General features: G+C 44.8%; 2 protein-coding genes across 2 annotated transcripts; both read right to left on the reverse strand.

Annotated features, from left to right (window-relative positions):
• Window positions 1–536: 536 nt before the first annotated feature.
• Window positions 537–3,555, reverse strand: LOC121270226 (zinc finger protein 239-like). Its single transcript, XM_041175540.1, has 2 exons — window positions 3,426–3,555; window positions 537–1,608 (listed from the first exon to the last, which is right to left on the reverse strand). The coding sequence occupies exon 2, from the start codon at window positions 1,500–1,502 to the stop codon at window positions 714–716; it is 789 nt and encodes a 262-aa protein (XP_041031474.1). The 5' UTR covers window positions 1,503–1,608; window positions 3,426–3,555; the 3' UTR covers window positions 537–713.
• Window positions 3,556–5,531: 1,976 nt separating this feature from the next.
• LOC121270224 (zinc finger protein 3-like) lies at window positions 5,532–13,818 on the reverse strand. The gene is made up of 2 exons (XM_041175537.1): window positions 13,777–13,818; window positions 5,532–7,674 (listed from the first exon to the last, which is right to left on the reverse strand). The coding sequence occupies exon 2, from the start codon at window positions 7,565–7,567 to the stop codon at window positions 6,698–6,700; it is 870 nt and encodes a 289-aa protein (XP_041031471.1). The 5' UTR covers window positions 7,568–7,674; window positions 13,777–13,818; the 3' UTR covers window positions 5,532–6,697.
• Between the last annotated feature and the right edge of the window lie 7,409 nt (window positions 13,819–21,227).

A 21,227-nucleotide genomic window follows, 5' to 3' on the forward strand; every position in this document is an offset into this window, starting at 1 on the left:
CAGATTGGATGACCAACTGAAGCCTCGTCCACACACAATACACGTGCATGGTTTTTCCTTGCTATGAATGGTGTGGCGCTTATTCAGGCTGTATAACTGGTTAAAGCTCTTTCCACAGCGAGTTCACTGGAACACCCTCACTCAGGTGTGTGTGTGTTTCGGTGCTTTTCCAGTCACACTGATGTTTGAAATCTTTTCCCACAGACAAAACAAACAGGGAAAGATGGGAGAGAAACTAGAGAAAGATGTGGTTTGGGGGTCAGTGAGGGGGAAGTTCAGAGGCGTTATCCTGGTAGACAAGTGGAAGGGAGGGAAGAAGTAGAGGCAGCTAATAAGATTCTCTCAATCTTAGTGACAAAGAAGTTCCATGAGCAACTCAAATGTGTTGTTGGAGGTGAGAATGGCGGAGACAGGGAGAGGGAGAGCCCTTCAAAAGAAACTAACTTTGTTAGTGAGATATTAAAAAGACTCAACACACTGTGCATGTTTAACACAAAGCTGATCTACTTGACTTTTATCCAAAATATTAACCCCAGTAATGCGAATAGAGTTTATTAACGTCAGCAGAAACAGACACCAATGAACAAGGGTCAGTCCTGGGTGAAATTAACAGAAAAATCCAATCACTGTAGTTACTTGTGAATTTGCAGGTGTCTCAGCAGATAGGACGACTGAGTGAATCCCTTTCCACACTCGGAACAGGTGAATGGTCTCTACCCAGAGTGAATTCGTTGGTGTATAGTGAGTTGAGATGATCTCCTGAAGCCGCTCCCACAGTCAGAGCACCTGAATGGTCTCTCATCAGTGTGAATACGTTGATGATATGCCAGGTCACCAGAACATTTATAGCATTTCCCACAGTCTGGGCATTTAAAAGGTCTCTCCCCAGTGTGAACTCGATGGTGCCTCAGCAGGTGGGATGACTGAGTGAATCCCTTCCCGCACTCGGAGCAGGTGAATGGTCTCTCCCCAGTGTGAACGCGCTGGTGTTTCAGCTGATCAGATATCTGACTGAATCCCTTCCCACACTTGGAGCAGGTGAATGGTCTCGCCCCAGTGTGGATTCGTTGGTGTGACAGTAGGTTGGATGACTGAGTGAATCCCTTCCCACACTCAGAGCAGGTGAATGGCTTCTTCCCACTGTGTACTCGCTGATGTTTTAGCAGGATGGATGATCGAGCAAATGTCTTCTCACACTTGGAGCAGCTGAATGGTCTCTCCCCAGTGTGAACTTGCTTGTGTTTCAGCAGGCTGGATAACTGAGTGAATCCCTTCCTGCACTCAGAGCAGTTGAACGGCTTCTCCCCGGTGTGAATGCGTCGATGAATGTCTAGCTGGGATGGGTAACTGAATCCCTTCCCACACTCCCCACATTTCCACAGTTTCTCCCCAGTGTGACTGCGCTTGTGTCTCAACAAGTCAGATGATTGATTGAAGCCTCGTCCACACACAGAACACGTGTACGGTTTCTCTCCAATGTGAATGGTGCTTTTTCCTTCCATGTTCAAAATCCAATCATATTCAGCTTAGGAGAAAATTGGGCCACTGTCAGATCCTGATGTGATTTCTTTTGAGCTTCATGAATGTAAATCCTCCCTCCTTAATACCCTGTGAAATTGATTTAAAACAGATTAAAGAGAGTGACAGAGAACCCACAATAACAAGTTATGAAATTGAGCTGCATGAATCTGGTAATTTGTAGAGTCAGCACTAGGAAAAGGTGACATGAAGGCTGCCGGGTTGTCATAAAATCCCTACTTCTTGGGTTAACAGTGAGGTCAAGTGTCTTGGGCTACAGGAAGATATAGACAGGATGGTCAAATGGGCAGATAAGTGGCAGATGGAATTTAATCCTGAAAAGTGTGAGGTGATTCACTTTGGAAGGAGTAATTTGACAAGGAAGTATTCAATGAATGGCATGACACTAGGAAGTTCTGAGGAACAAAGGGACATTGGTGTGTGTTTCCAATGATCTCTGAAGGTGGAGGGGCATGTTAGTGGGGCGGTGAAAAAGGCAAATGGGACATATATAAAATCCCTTTATCAATCGAGGCATAGATTACAAAAGTAGGGAGGTCATGTTGGAGTTGTATAGAACCTTGGTGAGGCCACAGCTGGAGTACTGTGTGCAGTTCTGGTCGCCACATTTTAGGAAGGATGTGATTGCACTGGAGGTGGTGCAGAGGAGATTCACCAGGATGTTGCCTGGGATGAAACATTTAAATTGGGAAGCGAGGTTGGATAGACTTGGGTTGTTTTCGTTGGAGCAGGGAAGACTGAGGGGCGATCTGATCGAGGTATCAAGGTTATGAGGGGTGTAGATAGGGAGCAGCTGTTCCCCTTAGTTGAAGGGTCAGTCACGAGGGAATATAAGTTCAAGGTGAGGGGCAGGAGGTTTGGGGGGGATGTGAGGAAAAACCTTTTTACCCAGAGGGTGGTGACGGTCTGCAATGCGCTGCCTGGGAGGGTGGTGGAGGTGGGTTGCCTCACATCCTTTAAAAAGTACCTGGATGAGCACTTGGCATGTCATAACATTCAAAGCTATGGGCCAAGTGCTGGTAAATGGGATTAGGTAGGTAGGTCAGTTGTTTCTCACGTGTTGGTGCAGGCTCAATGGACTGAAGGGCCTCTTCTGCACTGTGAGATTCTTCACTGATGTCACTCAGAGAATGGAACCTGCCACCCTGGCTTGGACCTACACTGAATCTGGCCTCTATGGGAGGAGGGAGAGAGGCAGAGAGAGAGAGATTGGCAGGGTACCAGCGGGCTAAGGAGCGGGAGTTTATATATGTATAACTCAACCAATACTTTGACAGAATCTCCCAAACCCTGAGCCTCCACTGCCCAGTATCATCAGGGCAGCAAGTGTATGTGAACATCATCACCTCCAAATTCCCCTCCAAGTCACACGGTCCTGACTTGTCAGGATGTACTGGATGTACCACATGTAGTACTTTCCTCCATTTAAACATTTGGTTAATTCAGTGACAATGACAGATCTGAATGTTATGTTTAGTTGAGTTTTCTGTCTTGAAACCGGATTCTAACCTCCGATAAAAGGAGTTTCCAAAATCCATCGGTCAGTCCAGCACAGAAATTCACAATATTCTCTCCTCCTGCCGACAGGGACATGGATGGCCGCGCATGCGCCCCGCTGCACATTGGCCTATAAAGATGGCGGCCGTTAACCCAGACCTGTCTCCGAGGGGAGACTCGGGCCCCAGCTGCAACCGGACCATTCGCTGCAACCCCGCGACCGGTAGTTTGTTATTCGCGGTCTCAGGCCTCCACTGAGTGATTTTCAAGCTTCCCTCCCACTCCATTCCTCCCACTCTCCGGCTCCATTGACTCCAGTTGGAGCCCACGTCACCCTGTGACCGAGAAAAGTCCCAAAGCTCCCGCCCCGATTGGTGCAAACGCGTTACCTGTGGCTCCTTCTTTGGCGTTTGAGGCCTCCACTGGGTGTTTGTGAAGCCTTCCCTCCCACCCACTGCCCCTAACCCTGCCGCCTCCTTCCTGCCTGAAGATGAGATAAACAAGCGTCTGTCGATGGACATCACCTGCACTGCGCATGCTCCAGGTCATAATACACTGGGGGTATGAATGACAGTAGCTCCGGACCAATAGGAAGAAGGGGCGGGATTGCAGGCCACAGCAAGAACGGCTAGTCCTCCAACCAATCGGAGTGAATGGGGGGGGCGGGGCTGAGCCCAGATCTCATTCATTGGCTGAAACCCTGCATCATTTTGGAAGCTGATTTGTCTCAAACTCCGAGAGAAAACTGGACCTTTCTGTTTGTGGCTTTAAACAGATGAAACCCTGTGGGTGTGGAGCAAACATTTCAACATTTGTTGCTGAAATATGGGAAAATAATGAAACAATGTACAAATAATTCAAGGGCCGAATTAAAGGAATAACTGGGCAGACAGGGAATGTCACCATTAGAACAAAGAGAGTCCCTGGTTTCAATAGATGAAGTGGTAGAAGGTTTAGGACAGGTTAGGGGGAAAGTTAATACTTATTATTCAGAACAACACAGAATGTAAAGGAAAAACTGATCTCAAAGACATATCCTTGCAGTATGTATGGATCAGATACATACATAATTTAATGTCTTTAAAAATTGTATGTTTTCTCAATCGAACAATTATATTGTGTTCTGTGGTTACCTACCATCCTGCAAATGAAAATAATTTCTCGCTGTGTAGATGAAAATTCCTCAAAACCTCAACATCTCTATTAAATCTCTCCTTAATCCCATCTTCTTCAGTCTATCCACAAAACTGAAATCCCTCATCCTTGAGATTATCTCAGTCATTCTTCCCTAGACCCTTTCCAATTCCTTGACAGCTTTCCGAATGTATCGTACTCAGAATTGGACATAATAGTTCAGTTTAGAATTAACCATAGATTTATAAAGATTCATTGTATCTTCCTTGCTTTTGTATTCCATGCCTTCGTTAATAAAACCAAGGTCTCCATTAGCTTTTATCAATCACTTTGATCAACTAGTCCTGTCACATTCCAAGATTTTTTTTTACTTTCACTCCCAGGTCACTCTGTTCCTGCATTCTGTTTAAAATTGTACCATTTAGTTTATACTGCCTCTCCTCATTCATCCTTCCAAAATACATCATTGACTGTGAAACAGTTTGGGATGCTTTAAGGCAGTGAAAGATTCTAAATTAACAAAGAACTTTCTTTTTTACAACTGATTTAAAATTCTCGATTTTGCTCCAAAGATGAAATTGAGATTGATGTTCAAAGTTAACTATTTTGCTGCAGAAACAACTTCAACCGGAAGTCAGTGAATAAAGAGGAAAGATCCCAGACAGCGGTTCTTCAAGGTACACTGCAGGCCTTACAGCTCAGTCAGCTCCACTCTCAGCTCAGGAGACCTCAACAATTCAACATACTGTCCACAGGGGAGTTCTCCTGGTACAGTGGGACCAACATTCGTGTTTTAACTAATACCACCAAAAAACTGGATTAATCGGTCACTTGCTTGCCACTTGTGGAATCTTACTTTGCCCAAACTGGCTGTCGTGAAACAATAACAACTTGGTATTTATGTAACACATTGAATGTAATAAAATGTCCTAAGGTGCTTTAGAGGAGTTTCATAAAGAAAATTTGATACTGAGTCACATAGGGTGATCAAAGGGTAGATGGTCAAAACCTGGATTGGAGAGCCAGATTGGAACAAGCATTTGTCATCAGGGGAGAGGTTTAGGGGGGGAATTTCAGAGCTTCGCACTGAGGCATGGCGACCAATGGTGGAGTAATTAAAATCAGAGATGCTAAAGAGGCCAGGGTAAGGAGTGCGTATATCTCAGAGGTTCTGTGACTGGAGATTACAGAGATAGGGAGGGAAATGGCCATGGAGGGATTTGAAATCAAGAATGTGAATTTTAAAATTGAGGCATTGTTTGACCAGGAGTCGATGTAGGTCAGTGAGCACAGGGGTGATGGATAAACAGGACTTGGTGTGAGAAAACACATGGGCAGCAGAGTTTTGGATGATTTCATGTTTCCATGTGGGGGTGGGGTGAATGTATTGAGGCTGGTCAGGAATGTATTGGAATTGTCAAGTCTAAAGGTAACATGGGCATGTTTGAGGGTTTCAGCAGCAGATGAGCTGGGGTGGGGGGGGAGACAAGTGACGTTATGGAGATTGAAATATCTGGTATTCGTGATGGTGTGGGTATGTGGTCAGAATCTCATCTTGGGGTCAAATATGACATCAAGATTGTGAAGAGTGTGGTTCAGCCTCAGACAGTTCCCAGGGAGAGGGATGGACTTGGCAGTTAGGGAACAGAATTTATTGTGGTGACTGAAGACAATGGCTTTGGTCTTCCAAATTGTTAACTGGAGGAAAATTCTGCTCATTTCAGTACTGGATGTGGGATAAGCAGTTTGATAATTTAATAACAGTGGAGGAATGGAGAGAGATGGTGGTGAGGTAGAGCTGGGCGTTGACAGTGTACATGTGAAAACTAACACAGTGCTTTTGGATGGTGTCACATAGTGGCAGCGGGTAGATGAGAAATAGGAGGGACCAAGGATAGATCCTTGGGGGACACCAAGGACAAGGACATTGGAAAGGAAAGGGAGTTTGGAGATGGGGTTAAAGATTTTTTTTATAGAATGGGTGATGATGGTGGATTAAAAGATAGAGGGATAGTACCAGGAGAGAGCGAGAGTTGAATGTCAGCAGCTTAGTGGGAATAGGGTCAGTAGAGCAGAAAGTGGGTCTCATGGATAAGATGAGCACTGAAGGGAATGAGGGAGAGATAGAAGAGAAACTGGGGAAAGATGCGAGTTCAGGACTTGGACAAGGAGGAGCTTTAAAGACAGTTTTGCCCGATGGACCAGTGGAAGGGAGGGAAGCAGCAGAGTCAGCAGATGGGATTGTCTCAATCTTAGTGACAAGGAAGCTCCATGAGCTCCTCACACTTGTTGGGGTGAGTATGGAGAAGAGAGAGGAGAGGGACAGCCCTTCAAAAGGAACTTGGTGAGTTAGAGAGATTAAAAAGATTCGCCTCACTGTGTACTTTACACAAAACTAATCTTTTTTAAATTTCAACAATACTAAAACCTACAACTGGTTTGGAGTTTACTAATATCAGCAGAAACAGACCCCAAAGAACATGGTTCAGTCCTGAATGTGATTAACAGCTAAATCCAATCACTGTAGTTACTTGTGAACTTGCTGGTGTCTCATCAGGATGGATGACCGAGTGAATCTCTTCCCACACTCGGAGCAGGTGAATGGTCTTTCCCCAGTGTGAACTCGCTGGTGTACAGTGAGTTCAGATGATCGCCTGAACCCAGTCCCACAGTGAGAGCACCTGAACGGTCTCTCGTCAGTGTGAACACGTTGATGGAACATTAGTTCCCAGAACCTTTTGTAGCATTTCCCACATTCTGGACAATTAAAAGGTCTCTCATCAGTGTGAACACGCTGATGGGACATCAGATCCCCAGAACTTTTAAAGCACTTCCCACAGTCTGGGCATTTAAAAGGTCTCTTGTCAGTGTGAACTCGCTGGTGTCTCAACAGGTTGGATGCATCAGTGAATCCTATCCCACATGCAGAGCAGGTGAATGGCCTCTCTCCTGTGTGAACTCGCTGATGTTTCAGCAGGTTGGATGAGTCAGTGAATCCTTTCCCACATGCAGAGCAGGTGAATGGCCTCTCTCCAGTGTGAACTCGCTGGTGTCTCAGCAGGGAAGATAAATGAGTGAATCCCTTCCCACACTCAGAGCAGGTGAATGGTCTCTCCCCAGTGTGAACGCGCTGGTGTGTCAGCAGGTTTGCTGACCAAATGAATCCCTTCCCACATATGGAGCAGATGAATGGCTTCTCCCCAGTGTGAGTGCGTTGATGAGTATCCAACTCAGAAGGGGATCTGAATCCCTTCCCACAGTCTCCACATTTCCATGGTTTCTCCCCTGCATGACTGCACTTGTGTTTCAACAGGCCAGATGATCGGCTGAAGCCTCGTCCACACACAGGACACGTGTGCGGTTTCTCACTGCTGTGAATGGTGCTTTCTCCTTCCATGTTCAAAATCCGATGATATTCAGGTTACGATAAATTGGGTGACTGTCAGATCCTGATGTGATGCTTGGTTTGAGTTTCCGGACTCGAAATCCTACCCTTCTAAAAACCTGTCAAAATGTTTTAAAATAGAAAAAAGTGAGAGAGACCCCACAAAAACACAAAGACAGGTTGTGAAATTGAGCTGAATGAATCTGCTGATTTGTGGGGCCGACACTAGGAAAATGTGACCATGAAAATTGCTGGACTGTTGTAAAACCCCAACTGGTTCACTAATGTGCTTCAGGGAAGGAAACATGCCACCCAGTCTGGTCCTATACAAGACTCTGGAATATCGGGGGAGAAGAGTGAAAGAGACCTGGGAGCAGAAGCAGAGAAGGAGAGGAATATTATTTATATTTGTGCAAATCGACCAGAACTTTTACAGAATCTCATGAATCCTCAATCTCCACCACCTAGAAGGACCAGGGTAGCAGGTGTATGTGAACACCATCACCTCCAGGTTCTCCTCCAAGTCATACACCATCCTGACCTGGCCAACACCCAGCACTGGATGAGGAGAATTTTCCTCTATTTAAATATTGAGAAAGCTGAAGACGTTGACTTCAGTCCCCAGTACAAACTTCACTCCCTAGGCACCGACTCCAGCCCCCTCCCTGTCAACTGCCTGAGGCTGAAAGAGATTGTTCAAAACAATGGTGTCATATTTGACCCCAAGGCAAGCTCCACCCACATACCTGCATCATCATGAAGACTGGATTCCACCTTAGTAACATCGCCAGACTCCACCCCAGTCTCAGCTCATCTGCTGCTGAAACCATCATCCATTCCTTTGTTCCCTCTGAGATGTCTGCACTCTACTTCTGACTTACTGACAATTCCTGATTTCATTTGCTCCACATTTGGTACCTGTAGCTGCCAAGGCCATAAACTCTGGGTTTTCATTACTAATCCTGTCTGCCTCTCTATCTTCCTTTCCTCCTTTAAGATACTCCTTTAAAAAGACCTCTGCTTCCGGTACCCCATGAGTTCATAGAAGCAATCACTATCAGTCCAGGATGGAAATTCAGAGGAGACAAATATTTTCTTGCTTTGAGTTTGCTGTGCATAAATCCTCCCCTTCTAACCCCCTGTAAAAGGAATTTCCAAAATCCATCCCAGCATAGAAATTCACAGCATTGTCTCCTCCTCCTTCCTGGTCCAGGATGACCTCACATGTGTCCTCTGCACATTGTCCCTCGTTGTCATCAGCAGTCCCTCGATTAGAGGGTGATGTCTACTCAGGGTTGTGAATTTCTGCCATTGGTCTTCATGTGACTGAACAGACACGCAGATCTTTGGACACATGGGGCAGGTCATCTATGAGGTAGTGAGATCAGGAGAGCAGGATTTTCTTCCTTTTCTTGCCTTCTCTGCTGCTGCTTTGCCTCATCAATAAGACATTATTGATCAGCTCAAAGGTTAATACAGCTTGATGGACAAGTTGTCATCATTTTGAACAATGGGTAACAAGCTCCTCCCAGTCATTACAAAATTGCCCCCTACAAAGATGCTAGTCATGCACGTGGCCATTGTGGTGGCATAGTGATGTACTCGTATTCAAGAGACCCAGGGTAATGCTCTGGGGACGTGGGTTCAATCCCCACCACAGTAGATGGTGAAATTTGAATTCAATAAAAATCTGGAATTAAAAGTCTAAAGATGACCATGAAACCATTGTCGATTGTTATAAAAATCCTTACCTGGTCTGGCCTATCTGTGACCCCAGACCCTGCAGCAATTTGATGATTCTTAACTGCCCTCTGAACAAGGACACTTAGGAATGGCCAGTAACTGCTGGCCCAGCCACTGACACCCACATCCCAGGAATGAATAAAAAATGATGGGGCCTTTAGCCTGAGCTGAACACGGCTGCGGGTTTACACAACATGTCTCTGTCCATCGCTCCCTCCGCCCTGCCATCCCCCCCGCCTTCACCCATTGTAGACCCCCATTAGCCGCACTGCACATGCTTCAGTCAGCCCCGCCTCCTCAGTGGTTGCAGGGCCAGCCTCTCGCGTGCACGTGTTCCCCCAGTCCCGCCCCCTTTTCCTATTGGTCCGGAGCAACCGTCAATTGTGACGGTTTCAGACGCTGAAAGCGGCCACAGACTCAGCCTGACTTGCTAATTCTTGGCAGCATTTTCTGTTTGGGAATTAGAGCTAGAGATGGATGGTCAGTTCCCCTCTGTCCGGGGGGGGATTCACACTCATTTCCCCAGCGCTGTGATTATCATATTTACTTTACATGAGAGAGTCCCCGGTTCAATCCCGGCCGAAACTTTGTGTTTAAAATTATTACCAATGAGGAATTAACAGTTAGTTTAGTTTCATGTTGAACAGGGTGACAATTACTAAACCAAAAACAAAAATACCTGGAAAAACTCAGCAGGTCTGGCAGCATTTGTGGAGAGGAGCACACTTAATGTTTCGAGTCCGAATGGCCCTTCAAGACAATTACTGTAGTCTCATTCTTTAAAAGCTCTTCTTCACCTTTAAACAGGTAACGATAAGTGAGAGAAAACACAGCAAACCTCAAAAAAGATACTGCAGATGCTAGAAATCCGACCTCAAAACAGAAAATGTTGGAAACACTCAGCAGGTCAAACAGTATCTATGGAGAGGTAAACAGAGTGAATGTTTCGCATTGGTGATCCTTTATTCAAACAGGAAGGAGTGAAAGATTTAATACTTTTCCAGCAAATATAGAGTCAGGTAAAAGAGAGGGGGAGAGGAGGAAAGAACAAACGGTCTGCAATAGGATGGAAGACTGAGTAAATGATCAAGGGGATGATGATTCAAAGCAAAATTGAAGACTGCGGTTGAGTACAATTCTGCTGCTGCTGATGGCTCACAGCACCTCATGGTTGCTTGATCTGTTTGAGATCTAGGGTTGTAGTACCAGACAACACAATGGAGGATATCCTCAATGTGAAGAGGGGACTTTGTCTCCACAAGAACTATGGTTATGTCAGGCTGTTGCTTAACTCCTCTATGAGACAGCTGTCTCATTCTTGGCACCAGCCTGCAGATGTTAGTATGGAGGACTTCATCGGGGACAGGGCTGAGTTTGCCTTTGTCACTTCTGGTGCCTGGGCCGATGCCAGGTGGTCTGGTTTCATTCCTTAATCATTTTCCGGTTGTGGTTTGATACAACTGAGGGCATTTCAGAGTCAACCACATTCTTGTGGGTCTGGAGTCACACGTAGGCCAGACCAGGTAAGGATGGCAGAGTTCCTCCCTTAAAGGACATTAGTGAACTAGATGGGCTTTTACGACTATCGACAATGGTTTTGTTGCCAACATTAGACTTTTCATTGAAATTTAATTCCACCATCTGTCTTTTTTTTGCACTCATGGGCTTCGCTGGCTGGGCCAGCGTTTATTCCCCATTCCTAGTTTCCCTTGAGAAGATGGGGTGAGCTGCCTTCTTGAACCGCTGCAGACCATGTGGTGTAGGTACACCCACAATGCTGTTAGGAAGGGAGTTCCAGGATTTTGACCCAGTGACAGTGAAGAAACGGCAATATATTTCCAAGTCAGGATGGTGAGTTACTTGGAGGGGAACCTCCAGATGGTGGTGTTCCCATCTATCTGCTCCCCTTGTCGTCCTAGATAGTTGTGGGTTTGGAAGGTGCTGTGTAAGGTGTCTTGGTGAAAGCCTGATGTCGTGGCGGGATTTGAATCTGGGTCCCTCAAGCATTACCCTGATCTCTGGATTACTTGTCCAGTGACAATACCACGATGCCAATGTCTCCCCGATAACTGAAACCATTGTCTTCAGTCCCTTCTCCACTCCACAGCCACTGACTCCATCATCTCCCCAGCAACTGTCTGAGGCTGAACCAGACTTTTCACAACATCGGTGTCATGTTCCACCCCAAACTCATCTTCAAACCACATATCCACATCATGTGAACATGCAAAATAGGAGAATAAGTAGGTCATTCAGCCCCTTGAGCCCACTCCGCCATTCAATATAATCATGACTGATTACTTGCGTTTCAAATTCCACATTCCCATCTACCCCCGATAAACTTTGACTCCTGTGCCTAAGAAAAATCTATCTACCTCTGCCTTAAAAATATTTAATGACTCCACCACCACTGACTTCTGAGGCAGGGAGTTCCAGAGTCCTCAGAGAAAAAAATTCTCCTCATCTCTGTCCTAAAAGGGCGCCTCCTAATTTCAAAACAATGCCCCTAGTTCTGGACTCACCCACAAGAGGAAACATCCTTTGCATATCCACCTTGTCAAGACCATTCAGGATCTTATATACTTCAATCAAGTCACCCCTCCCTTTTCTAAACTCCAGTGGAAACAAGCCCAGCCTGTCCAACCTATCCTCAAAATACAACCCGCTCATCCAGATATCAATCTAGTAAACCTCCTTTGAACCACCTCCAATGCATTTACATCTTTCTTTAAATATGGGGACCAAAAACTGCACAATGTATTCGATATGTGGTCTCACCAATGCCCTGTATAACTGAAGCATAACATCCTTGCTTTGCTGTTCAATTCCTCTCGTAATATAGAAAAGCATTCCCTTAGTCTTCTTAACTACTTGCTGTACCTGCATACTAACTTTTTGTGCCTCATGCACTAGAACACCTAGATCCCTCTGCACCTTGGAATTCTGCAGTCATTCTCCATTTAAGTAACACTCTGCTTTTTTATTCTTCCTGCCAAAGTGAACAACTTCACATTTTCCCACATTATACTCCATTGGCCAGATCTCTGCCCAATCACTCAGCCTATCTATATGCATCTGCAACCTCCTTATGTCCTCTTCACAACATACATTCCTACATATCTTCATGTCATCTGCAAATTTAGCTACAATGGCTTCTCTCCCCTCATCTAAGTCATTGCTATAAATTGTAAAAAGTTGAGGTGCCAGCACAGATCCTGTGGGACTCCACTCATCACATCCTGCCAATCAGACAAAGACCAATTTATGCATACTCTCTGTTTTCTGCCAGCCAGCCAATATTCTATCCATACTAACATGTTACATCCTACACCATGAGCTTTTATTTGTTGCGATAACCTTTGATGTGGCATCTTATCAAATGTCTTCTGGAAATCCAAGTACAGTATGCCCACAGGCTCCCCTTTATCATCACCAAGACTGCCCATTTCCACCTCAGTATCATCCAACTCCATCCTAGTCTCAGTTGCTCTGCAGCTGAAATTCTTATCTATTCATTTGTTACCTATAGACTTAACTATCCTAACGCAATCCTAGCCGGCTTCCCAGTTTAAACCTCCCTGTGATCTTGTGGTCATTCAAAACTCTGCTGCCCATGTGCTTACTCCACCAAGTCTTGTTCACTCATCACCATTGTGCTTGCTGAGGTACAAAGTTTCCAGGCTAAGAAGCACTTAAATTTTAAATTGATCATTTTTGTTTTCAAATCTCTTCATGATATTGCTCCTTCCTATCTCTGTGGTCTTCTCCAGCCTCATACCCTCCAAGATAATTCTTAAAACCTATCTCTGACCAAACTTTTGGTCATCTGCCAAAACATTTCCTTCTGTGGGCTCAGTGGCAAAAGTTGCTTCAGAAAACTCCTGTGAAACACTTTGGAGTTTTCTATTACATGAAAGGTGCCATTTAAACACATTGTTGTTGTTGATTTGGACATGTCACCATTCCTTCATCATCACTGAGTGAAATTCCTGTAACTCCTTATCTCACAGAAATGTGGGAGCAGTTTCACCACAGACTGCAAAGGTTCAAGGTCAAACATCATCTTCTTCACTGGTAACAGTGTTATACAATTCTATGACGCAATGATTCTTTACAGACGTTCCCTGTTCATCAGCATGTTCCCTTGCTTTTTAAGCACTCCATGCTCAGTCATCATTTCCTTCATTCACAGACATTTCCAGAAATCACCATTTTTAGAGACGCTCCCTAACTTTTACCACTTTCTCTCCATTTACAGACGCTTCCTGAATGAGCTGACATTGCACATGCGCTGGGGCCTCGCCGAACTCACTCCAAAGTCAGACCTGAGCAGGAGAAACCGGGGAGTCAGGGATAATGTTTACGGTTTCTAGTCGCGTCTTATGTAGAAAATGTTGCAGGTTTTATTTTGGGTTCAGGATCCGCATTCGGTCTTTGTAAACCCTCCATTTTAAACCCGCTCGCTCGAGCTCTCTTACCGTCCGTCGCCATGGCCTGCACATGCTCAGATCACAATGCCCGGAGACTGATTGACGGCAACTCGGGACCAATAAGAAGACGGGGCGAGTCTGGAGGACCCCGCGAAAGTGGCTGGTCCTCCAACCAATTGGAGTGAACGAGGGGCGGGGCTGAGTCCGGATCTCCCTCATTGCCAGAAACTGCATCATTGAAAGTTGATTTGTCTCAAACTCCAAGAGAAAACTGGACTTTTCTGTTTGAGGCTTTAAACAGATGAACCTGTCCACACTTGTGGGTGTGGAGCAAACATTTCAACATTTGCTGCTGAAATGGATTCAGTCAGGACAGGCAGCAGGAATTATTTCGGGAAATTACAGGGCGTAGTGATTGTTTCTCTTTGAATTCATCCCTTGGAGAACAGTGTGAATTATTGGAAGAATTCGCAGGCTGCTTAACCCCACTTCCGTGTCTGGAAGCATTTAATTCCAGCCGATTTGTTGTTCCGGCATTAGCCGGGAGAGTTTGATCAGCTCACACAATGGGAGAGAACAGCCAGACCCGCCGGATACACCTATCCTACCTGATGTCAACCCAGAATGAGCTGGAGAGCCGTCTTCACTCACCAGGACTGTCTGCAGAGGAGTTTCTGGCTCAGAGGCGGGAATGTTTCATTTTTATTAATAACCCTAAATCCCTCAAGTTCCATTGAACTGACAGAGCCTCTTCATTTCTATATCCATTTCATTGCTTAAATAAAGCCTTGATTTTATGTTTGCAGCTTAATGGTGACACTTGCATAATCTAACCACCTCCTTCCTTGTGAGAGTGCAGAACTACAGTAGCTGCAGAAGCCACACCATTTGTCTATCCTCTACCAAACCTCTCCTCAACCCCTCAGAGTCAAACTATTCCTATCTTTGTCCAGTATTTTCATTATCCTGCAATGAAAGGCCTCTGTTTATTATGCATAGTTATTGTGAATCTAATAAAGCTGCTCCAATGGTGATTCTAATTCAGTTTGCATTATGTTTAATCTTGGGCTATTATGTCTGCCTCTATTTCTGCCTCATCTTCATGTTCAGTCTGACTTCACTGGAATGAATTTTCTGTGGTCAGAATTCTGTTAAACAACCTGTTCATCTGTGTGTATTCTCTCAATCACCAAGTGCCTGTGTTAGTTGTTGTTTAATACTTCGTCAGCAGCCTCTCGATTCAAGGATGATGTCTACTCAGGGTGGTGAGTTTCTGCCATGGGTCTTCTTATGACTGAACAGACTGATTCTTGACCTGCAGATATTTGGACTCATGGGGCAGGACATCCATGAAGTATTGGGATCTGGAGCACAGCATCTGATTCCACTTCTCTGCTGCTGCTGTGCCTCATCATGAAGACACTGTGACTCAAAGTGTGATGTAGCTTGATGGATAAGTTGTCGCCATTCTGAACAGTTGGTAGAAAGCTCCTCCAGGTCATTAAAGTCAATGCTGCTGCACTTCAAGGTGAACAGGCTGCAGAAAATAGGTTTGTATTTCATGAAATATTGAAGTTTCAGGGGTGATATGATGCTGTTTTTTAAAATGATCCATGTGTTTGTGAGGGTAGATACAGGGAAAACATTTGCTCTGCTGGGGAATCGAGAACAAGGGGGCAGAATGAAAACAGTAGAACCTGGAGTGAAATCAGGAACAACGTGTTCAGACAAGGGTTGTGGGAATCAGGACCAACCTCCCCAAAAAGCTGTGAATGCTGGGGGTCAATTGAATTTTTCAAGACATGAATAGATTGAATTTTGTTAAGCAAAGATATAAAAGTAATTTGATCAAAGATGGGAAAAGGGGGTTGTGGTACACATCAGCATCAATCAAATAGAATGGTGGAGCAGGTTTGAGGGGCTGAATGGCCTGCTTCTGTTCCTATGTGCAGCAAGAAAGGGGGCAGTTTGTAATGTCCGTGTGGGCTGCAGTGTGTTCAGCATCTGACTCTGAGCTGCCTCCTCTCATCCAGCTCTCGGGAGCAGTCACTTTCCTCTCAGATGGAGTTTAAAGGAAGGACTGCCCCATCTGACACAGGCGACCCTTGAGATTTCAGTGCCATTAACAAGACCTGCAGCGGATATTGCCCATCCCCATTTACCTGTGGGGAAGATGATGTTTGACCTTCTTGAACCTCTGCAACCAGTGTGAAGGTGCTCCCACAATGTTGTTAGATAGGGAGTTACAGAACGTTTCACCCTGTGGTGCTGAAGGAACAGTAATATGTATCCAAACCAACAATAATTTGTATTTATATAGCATCTTTAATGTAATTAAATGTTCCAAAGCATTTTGTAGAAATATTACAGAGCAACATTTGACACTGAGCCATATAAGGAGATATTAGGGCAGGTGACCAAAGACTTGGTGAAAGAGTAAGGCTAAGGAGTATCTTAAAGGAAGAAAGTGAATAGAGATGTAGGGAGGTTTAGGGAGGAAATTTCAGAGCTTGGGGCCTTGGAAACTTAAAGAATGGTAACCAGTGATGGAGTGATTAATTGAGAATGGTCGAGAGATCAGGATTAGATCAGCGCAGAGATCCCAAAGGGTTGTGGGCTTGGAGGAGATCACAGAGAAAGGGGTGATTGCAGCCACAGAGAGATTTGAAAACAAGGATGAGAATTTTAAAATGTTGATGCTTCTTAAACGTGAGCCTTTTTAGGTCAGCGAGCACAGAGGTGATGAGTGAGCAAGACTTACTGCAAACAAACACATGGGTAGCAGAGTGTTGCATTACCTCAAGTTTACTGGGGAGGTGAATGTGGGATGTGGCCTGGGGTGCGTTAGGGTAGTTAAGTCTAGAGTTAATAAAGGCATGGATGAGAGTTTCAGAATTGGGTGAGCTGAGACTAGGACAGGGTTCGGTTACGTTACTGAAGTGGGAATCGGCAGTCTTTGTGATGATGCAGATATGTTTGAAGCATGACACCAATTTGAGAAGAATCTGGTTCAGCCTCGGACAATTGCTAGAGAGAGGAGAGGAGCCAGTGGCTAAGGAGTGACGTTTGTAGGGGGGACTAAAGACAATGGCTTTAATTTTTCCAATATTTAATTGGAGGACATTTCTGATCATGCGGCACTGGATGCCAGACATGTCAGGATGGTGTGTGCGTTTGCATACACCTGTTACTTTGCTCCTTCTAGATGGTGTAGATTCAGGGTTTGGGACGTTCTGTCAAAGTTCTGGTCAAGTTGATATGAAATCCCTCTCTTTCACCCCTGCCACTCTCACCTCTCTCTCTCTCTCTCTCTCTCTTTCTCTGTCCCTCTCTCTCTCTATCTCTCTCTCTCTCTGAACCTTACCCTCTCACGTCATTCTCTGTCTCTCCTTTTGCATATTTCCCTCATTTTCTCTCTCTGTTTCCATCTTTATCTCCCCCTCACAGGGTATTAGGCGGGGAAAATTTGCAGTCAGGAAACTCAAACCAAACATCACACTAGGATCTGACTGAGTTGCCCAATTTATCGTAGCCTGAATATCATCAGAGTTCGAACATGGAAGGAAAAAGCACCGTTTACAGTGGGGAGAAACTGTACACGTGTCCTGTGTGTGGACGAGGATTCACGGGATCATCTGGCCTGTCGAAATACAACCGCGGTTACACTGACGAGAATCTGTGGAAATGTGGGGAATGTGAGGAAGGACTGAGCCACCGATCTTAGCTGGAAACTCACCAATGCAGTCACACTGGTGGGAAGTTATTAACCTGCTCCATGTGTGGGAAGGGATTCATTCACTCATGCATCCATTGGCTGAGACACCAGCAAGTTCACACTGGAGAGAGGCCTCTAACCTGCTCTGAGTGTGGGAAGGGAAAACATCACAGCAAGTTAACTGTCTGAATGCAATGGGAGAGAAGGGAATTGACTACCAGAAGCCCAAGGGTCCAATGCTTTCCCATCAATCATCAATAACTTTATTCACAGATTCCATTTCTTAGCTGCACCTCCTACCAAACATTGCGATCTATTTTCCTCAGGATGTGTTCCTGGGTTTAATATTTACTTGCTTTGTGACCTCGTTCTGAAATCAGATTCGCTTCAATCTCCAACACAAATTGAGTTGCAAACCTGACAGACAAACAATGGAAAACAAGTCATCAGTAACACAAATCCCATGGTGCTCATTTTCAGATGCACAACTGTCAGTTTTTAAATAAAAAGATGGAATTTCACAGTGAAAAGATTTAGAAAGTTGTTGTTGTTTTTATTTGTGACTCCCTCACTAGGGTATTTTGTAAATGGTGCTCGGAGGCTTAGTGAACGGGATATAATTTACCTGCCTTTCCCTGAGCTTGTGCTCAGTGTATTGGGAAGTTTAGCCCGTGTTGGAGTATCTTGCATCCCAGGGATGGACAGTAATCCGTTGATTGAAGCTGCAGTCGCTGCTTTCTGCTGGCAGCGGGTGATTGGAGAGTGTGGGGCCGGAATATTGCTGCTTCCCCGCCCTTCCCTGTCCCACTCACTGTGGAGCTGAAGAAGAGAGAATCACTGATGGGTTTGTTTGAATCTCATAACTTCATATCTTTCCAATGGATTAGATATAGGTACATGGCAGGTCTGATCATTTTCTCTTTACATTTGAAATATTCATAAGAAAGCGACTGTTTGTGTGGGATCACTGAATAACAGAAACATGTGCCTCGATTGTGGATTATTTTCTTGAAGCCAATATGCACCTTGACAACCCAGAGTTGTGGGGTGATGAATGTGATGGGCTGACAAACAGTGAAAGCTTCGACGGCGGGTGGTCTCGCTCGAATCACCAACCTTCCGGCTAACAGCCGAACACGCTGACCAATTGCACCACAGAAAAAGTCGCAAGATATGTACTTAAAGGTTCAGATGCGGCTATCAGAATGATCATTGTTCTCTACGAGTTTTACTTTTCCAAAATAAAGGGTGAGGCATTGATTTGGATATATGGAAACAGTCTGATCCCACCCACTGCAGACACATCCATGTCACCTGGAACCAGTTCTCCTACAGTCTCCCTTCGATTCTTTTGGTGCCTTGTCTGTCACCAAGTGGTCTGATTGTCCCGAAACCAATATTCGGCTTGAATTGCTGATGTGCAGTGAGGAGAATCCTTTCCATGTCTCAGATCAGTTAATTTCAATGATAACATCAGAGTCAACGTTCCAGTGCCTTAAAGAAGGGAACGGTACCTTGAACGGTCAGTCGGACAGTTTGCCCTTCGTTCTCCTCTGATCCCGGTTCCCAAAGAATTTCGAAAGCTTCGCAAAGCTGGAGACTGGGTTTTTTGCTTTGGTTCCTTTTCCATCTTCCCAACTGCTAGCTGGCAATATTTTCTAAAATATCATTGCAATTTTCCACCTTGCATCATGTCCATAGATGAGGAAACTCAGCTTTGTGGAGAGATTATAGAGGCCGCGATTGTTCTCTTTAGAATAAAGGAGGTTAAACAGAGATTTCATGGAGCTTATGAAAGTTATGGAACAATATTGAAAGAGGTGCAGGAGTTTCTGCAGTGCCCATGCGCACTGTGTGATCATCAACAAAGTTTCCCTGACCCAATGACATCAGGAGTTGGACTTTAGATTCCGATATAGTTTTTGAACCATAAATGTATTTATGCAGCTGATTTCATGCCGAACTTTCCAAAGAGATTGATTCAGATCAAGCATGTCCTCGTTTTTCTCAGTCGCCTTATACAATCTAATTCCTCTTGCTGTACAATCTGTTACAGAGACTGTTATAGAAAAGAGGGAAATGTTTGCTGCAGCTATACAAAGCCCTGGTTAGGTCACACCTGGAGGACTGTGTACAGTTCTGGGAACGGCATCTGATAAAGGATCAATATTTGCCTTGAAAGTTTCAGAGGAGCCACATTGATTCTGTTGGTGGGTTTGGAAATTGAACGTTGTACAACCGCAGCTTGTGGCACAATTTCCCCTCACTGTTCACTTCATGTTCATGTCGAACACACTCGATGCAGTTATTGGCTGAACAAGTCTTCTATGTTTTAACTAAACAGGCTGTTATTTGGCGCTCCCGCTCCTGCCGCCCGGGTTTGGCCCTCATCAGGGAATATTGTTTCCTTGTTGCTGTGTGAACTGTCACAATGAACTGATCCTGGAATCTCTTTCCCCCGGGATCTACAAAACCCGTCACCTCTCTTCTTTCATTCTCACTCTTTCATTCCCAGTTTGAGTCGGTTCTCCTTTCGGGCCCTTCAACAAATCCATTTGGATGGACAAGTGGCAGCTGAAATTTAATGTCTGGAAGTGTGAAGTGATTCATTTTGGTCGGAGAGGAGAGGAAACTGAAAATAATAGTTACAGTTTTAAAGGGGCTTCTATGTTGCACAACGAGTGGTTCGGATCAGGAATGTATCAAAGCGGTTCGGTTCCATGAGGGGATGGACCCATTTTTACCATCGCAAACTTCACTCACATTAGTTGTGTAGCTTTACATTAAAAAGGCTCAGAAAGAAAAAGCAGGTTGGAAAGATGCAAGAGGAGAATGCTTCTTTCTGTATGTTTTTTCAGTGGAGACCGTTCAGTTACTGAATGTTACAACGTGGAGAGTGATTGAAAATTTCAGTCATGGCAAGGACAATTTTTGACACTAGCGGTTGCGTGGCCGAGTGGTCCAAGATGCTGGAGTTAGGTTCTACTTTTTGTGGAAGCGTGGGTTCAAATATCTCCATTGTCAGAGTTTCAGACGGTTCATATTTTCAATCAATTTTGCCAAACCCTTCAGTTATAGAGTCATAGAGGCCCATAGTACAGAAAAAGGCCCTTCGGCCCATCGAGTCTGCGCCCGTCAAACAAGTGCCTAAATATTCTAATCCCATTTTCCAGCACTAGGCCCATAGCCTTGTATACCATGGCATCGCAAGTGCACATACAAATACTTCTTTAACGTTTTGAGGGTTTCTGGCTCTACCACTCTTTCAGGCAGTGAGTTCCAGATTCCCACCACCCTCTGGGTGAAAAAATTCTTCCTTGCATCCCCTCTAAACCTTTTGCCCCTTATCTTAAATCTACGCCCCCTGGTTATTGATCCCTCCACTAAGGGGAAAAGTTCCTTCCTGTCTACCCTACCTATACCCCATATAATTTTGTACACCTCAATCACGTGTGTTCCTGTGCGTGTTCGGTGTACAGTGCTCCATTCTGGAGGAAAGATCGAGGAGAGACAGCAGAAATTGCAGGGCAGCCAGGAATATATGGGGCTACATGTCTTCATTCTCAGCTGTAACCACTCTGTCGCTTTATGTACAAAGCATTAAAAGGTAGATGGCAGCAATGGATGGAGCTGAGTTGCTTATGTAATGGGCTTGAAACCATTTTATGTTCCCTGATACAAGTTCAAATCCTACATATTGAACCTGCAAACTACATTTAGTAGTTTACATTTCTCACTGTTCCTGCTTTAAGAATGAGTTACAGAATTAATTATCTATTAAAAA

The sequence above is a fragment of the Carcharodon carcharias genome, chromosome 27 (assembly GCF_017639515.1).
Source record: "Carcharodon carcharias isolate sCarCar2 chromosome 27, sCarCar2.pri, whole genome shotgun sequence".
Classification (NCBI taxonomy): Eukaryota; Metazoa; Chordata; class Chondrichthyes; order Lamniformes; family Lamnidae; genus Carcharodon; species Carcharodon carcharias.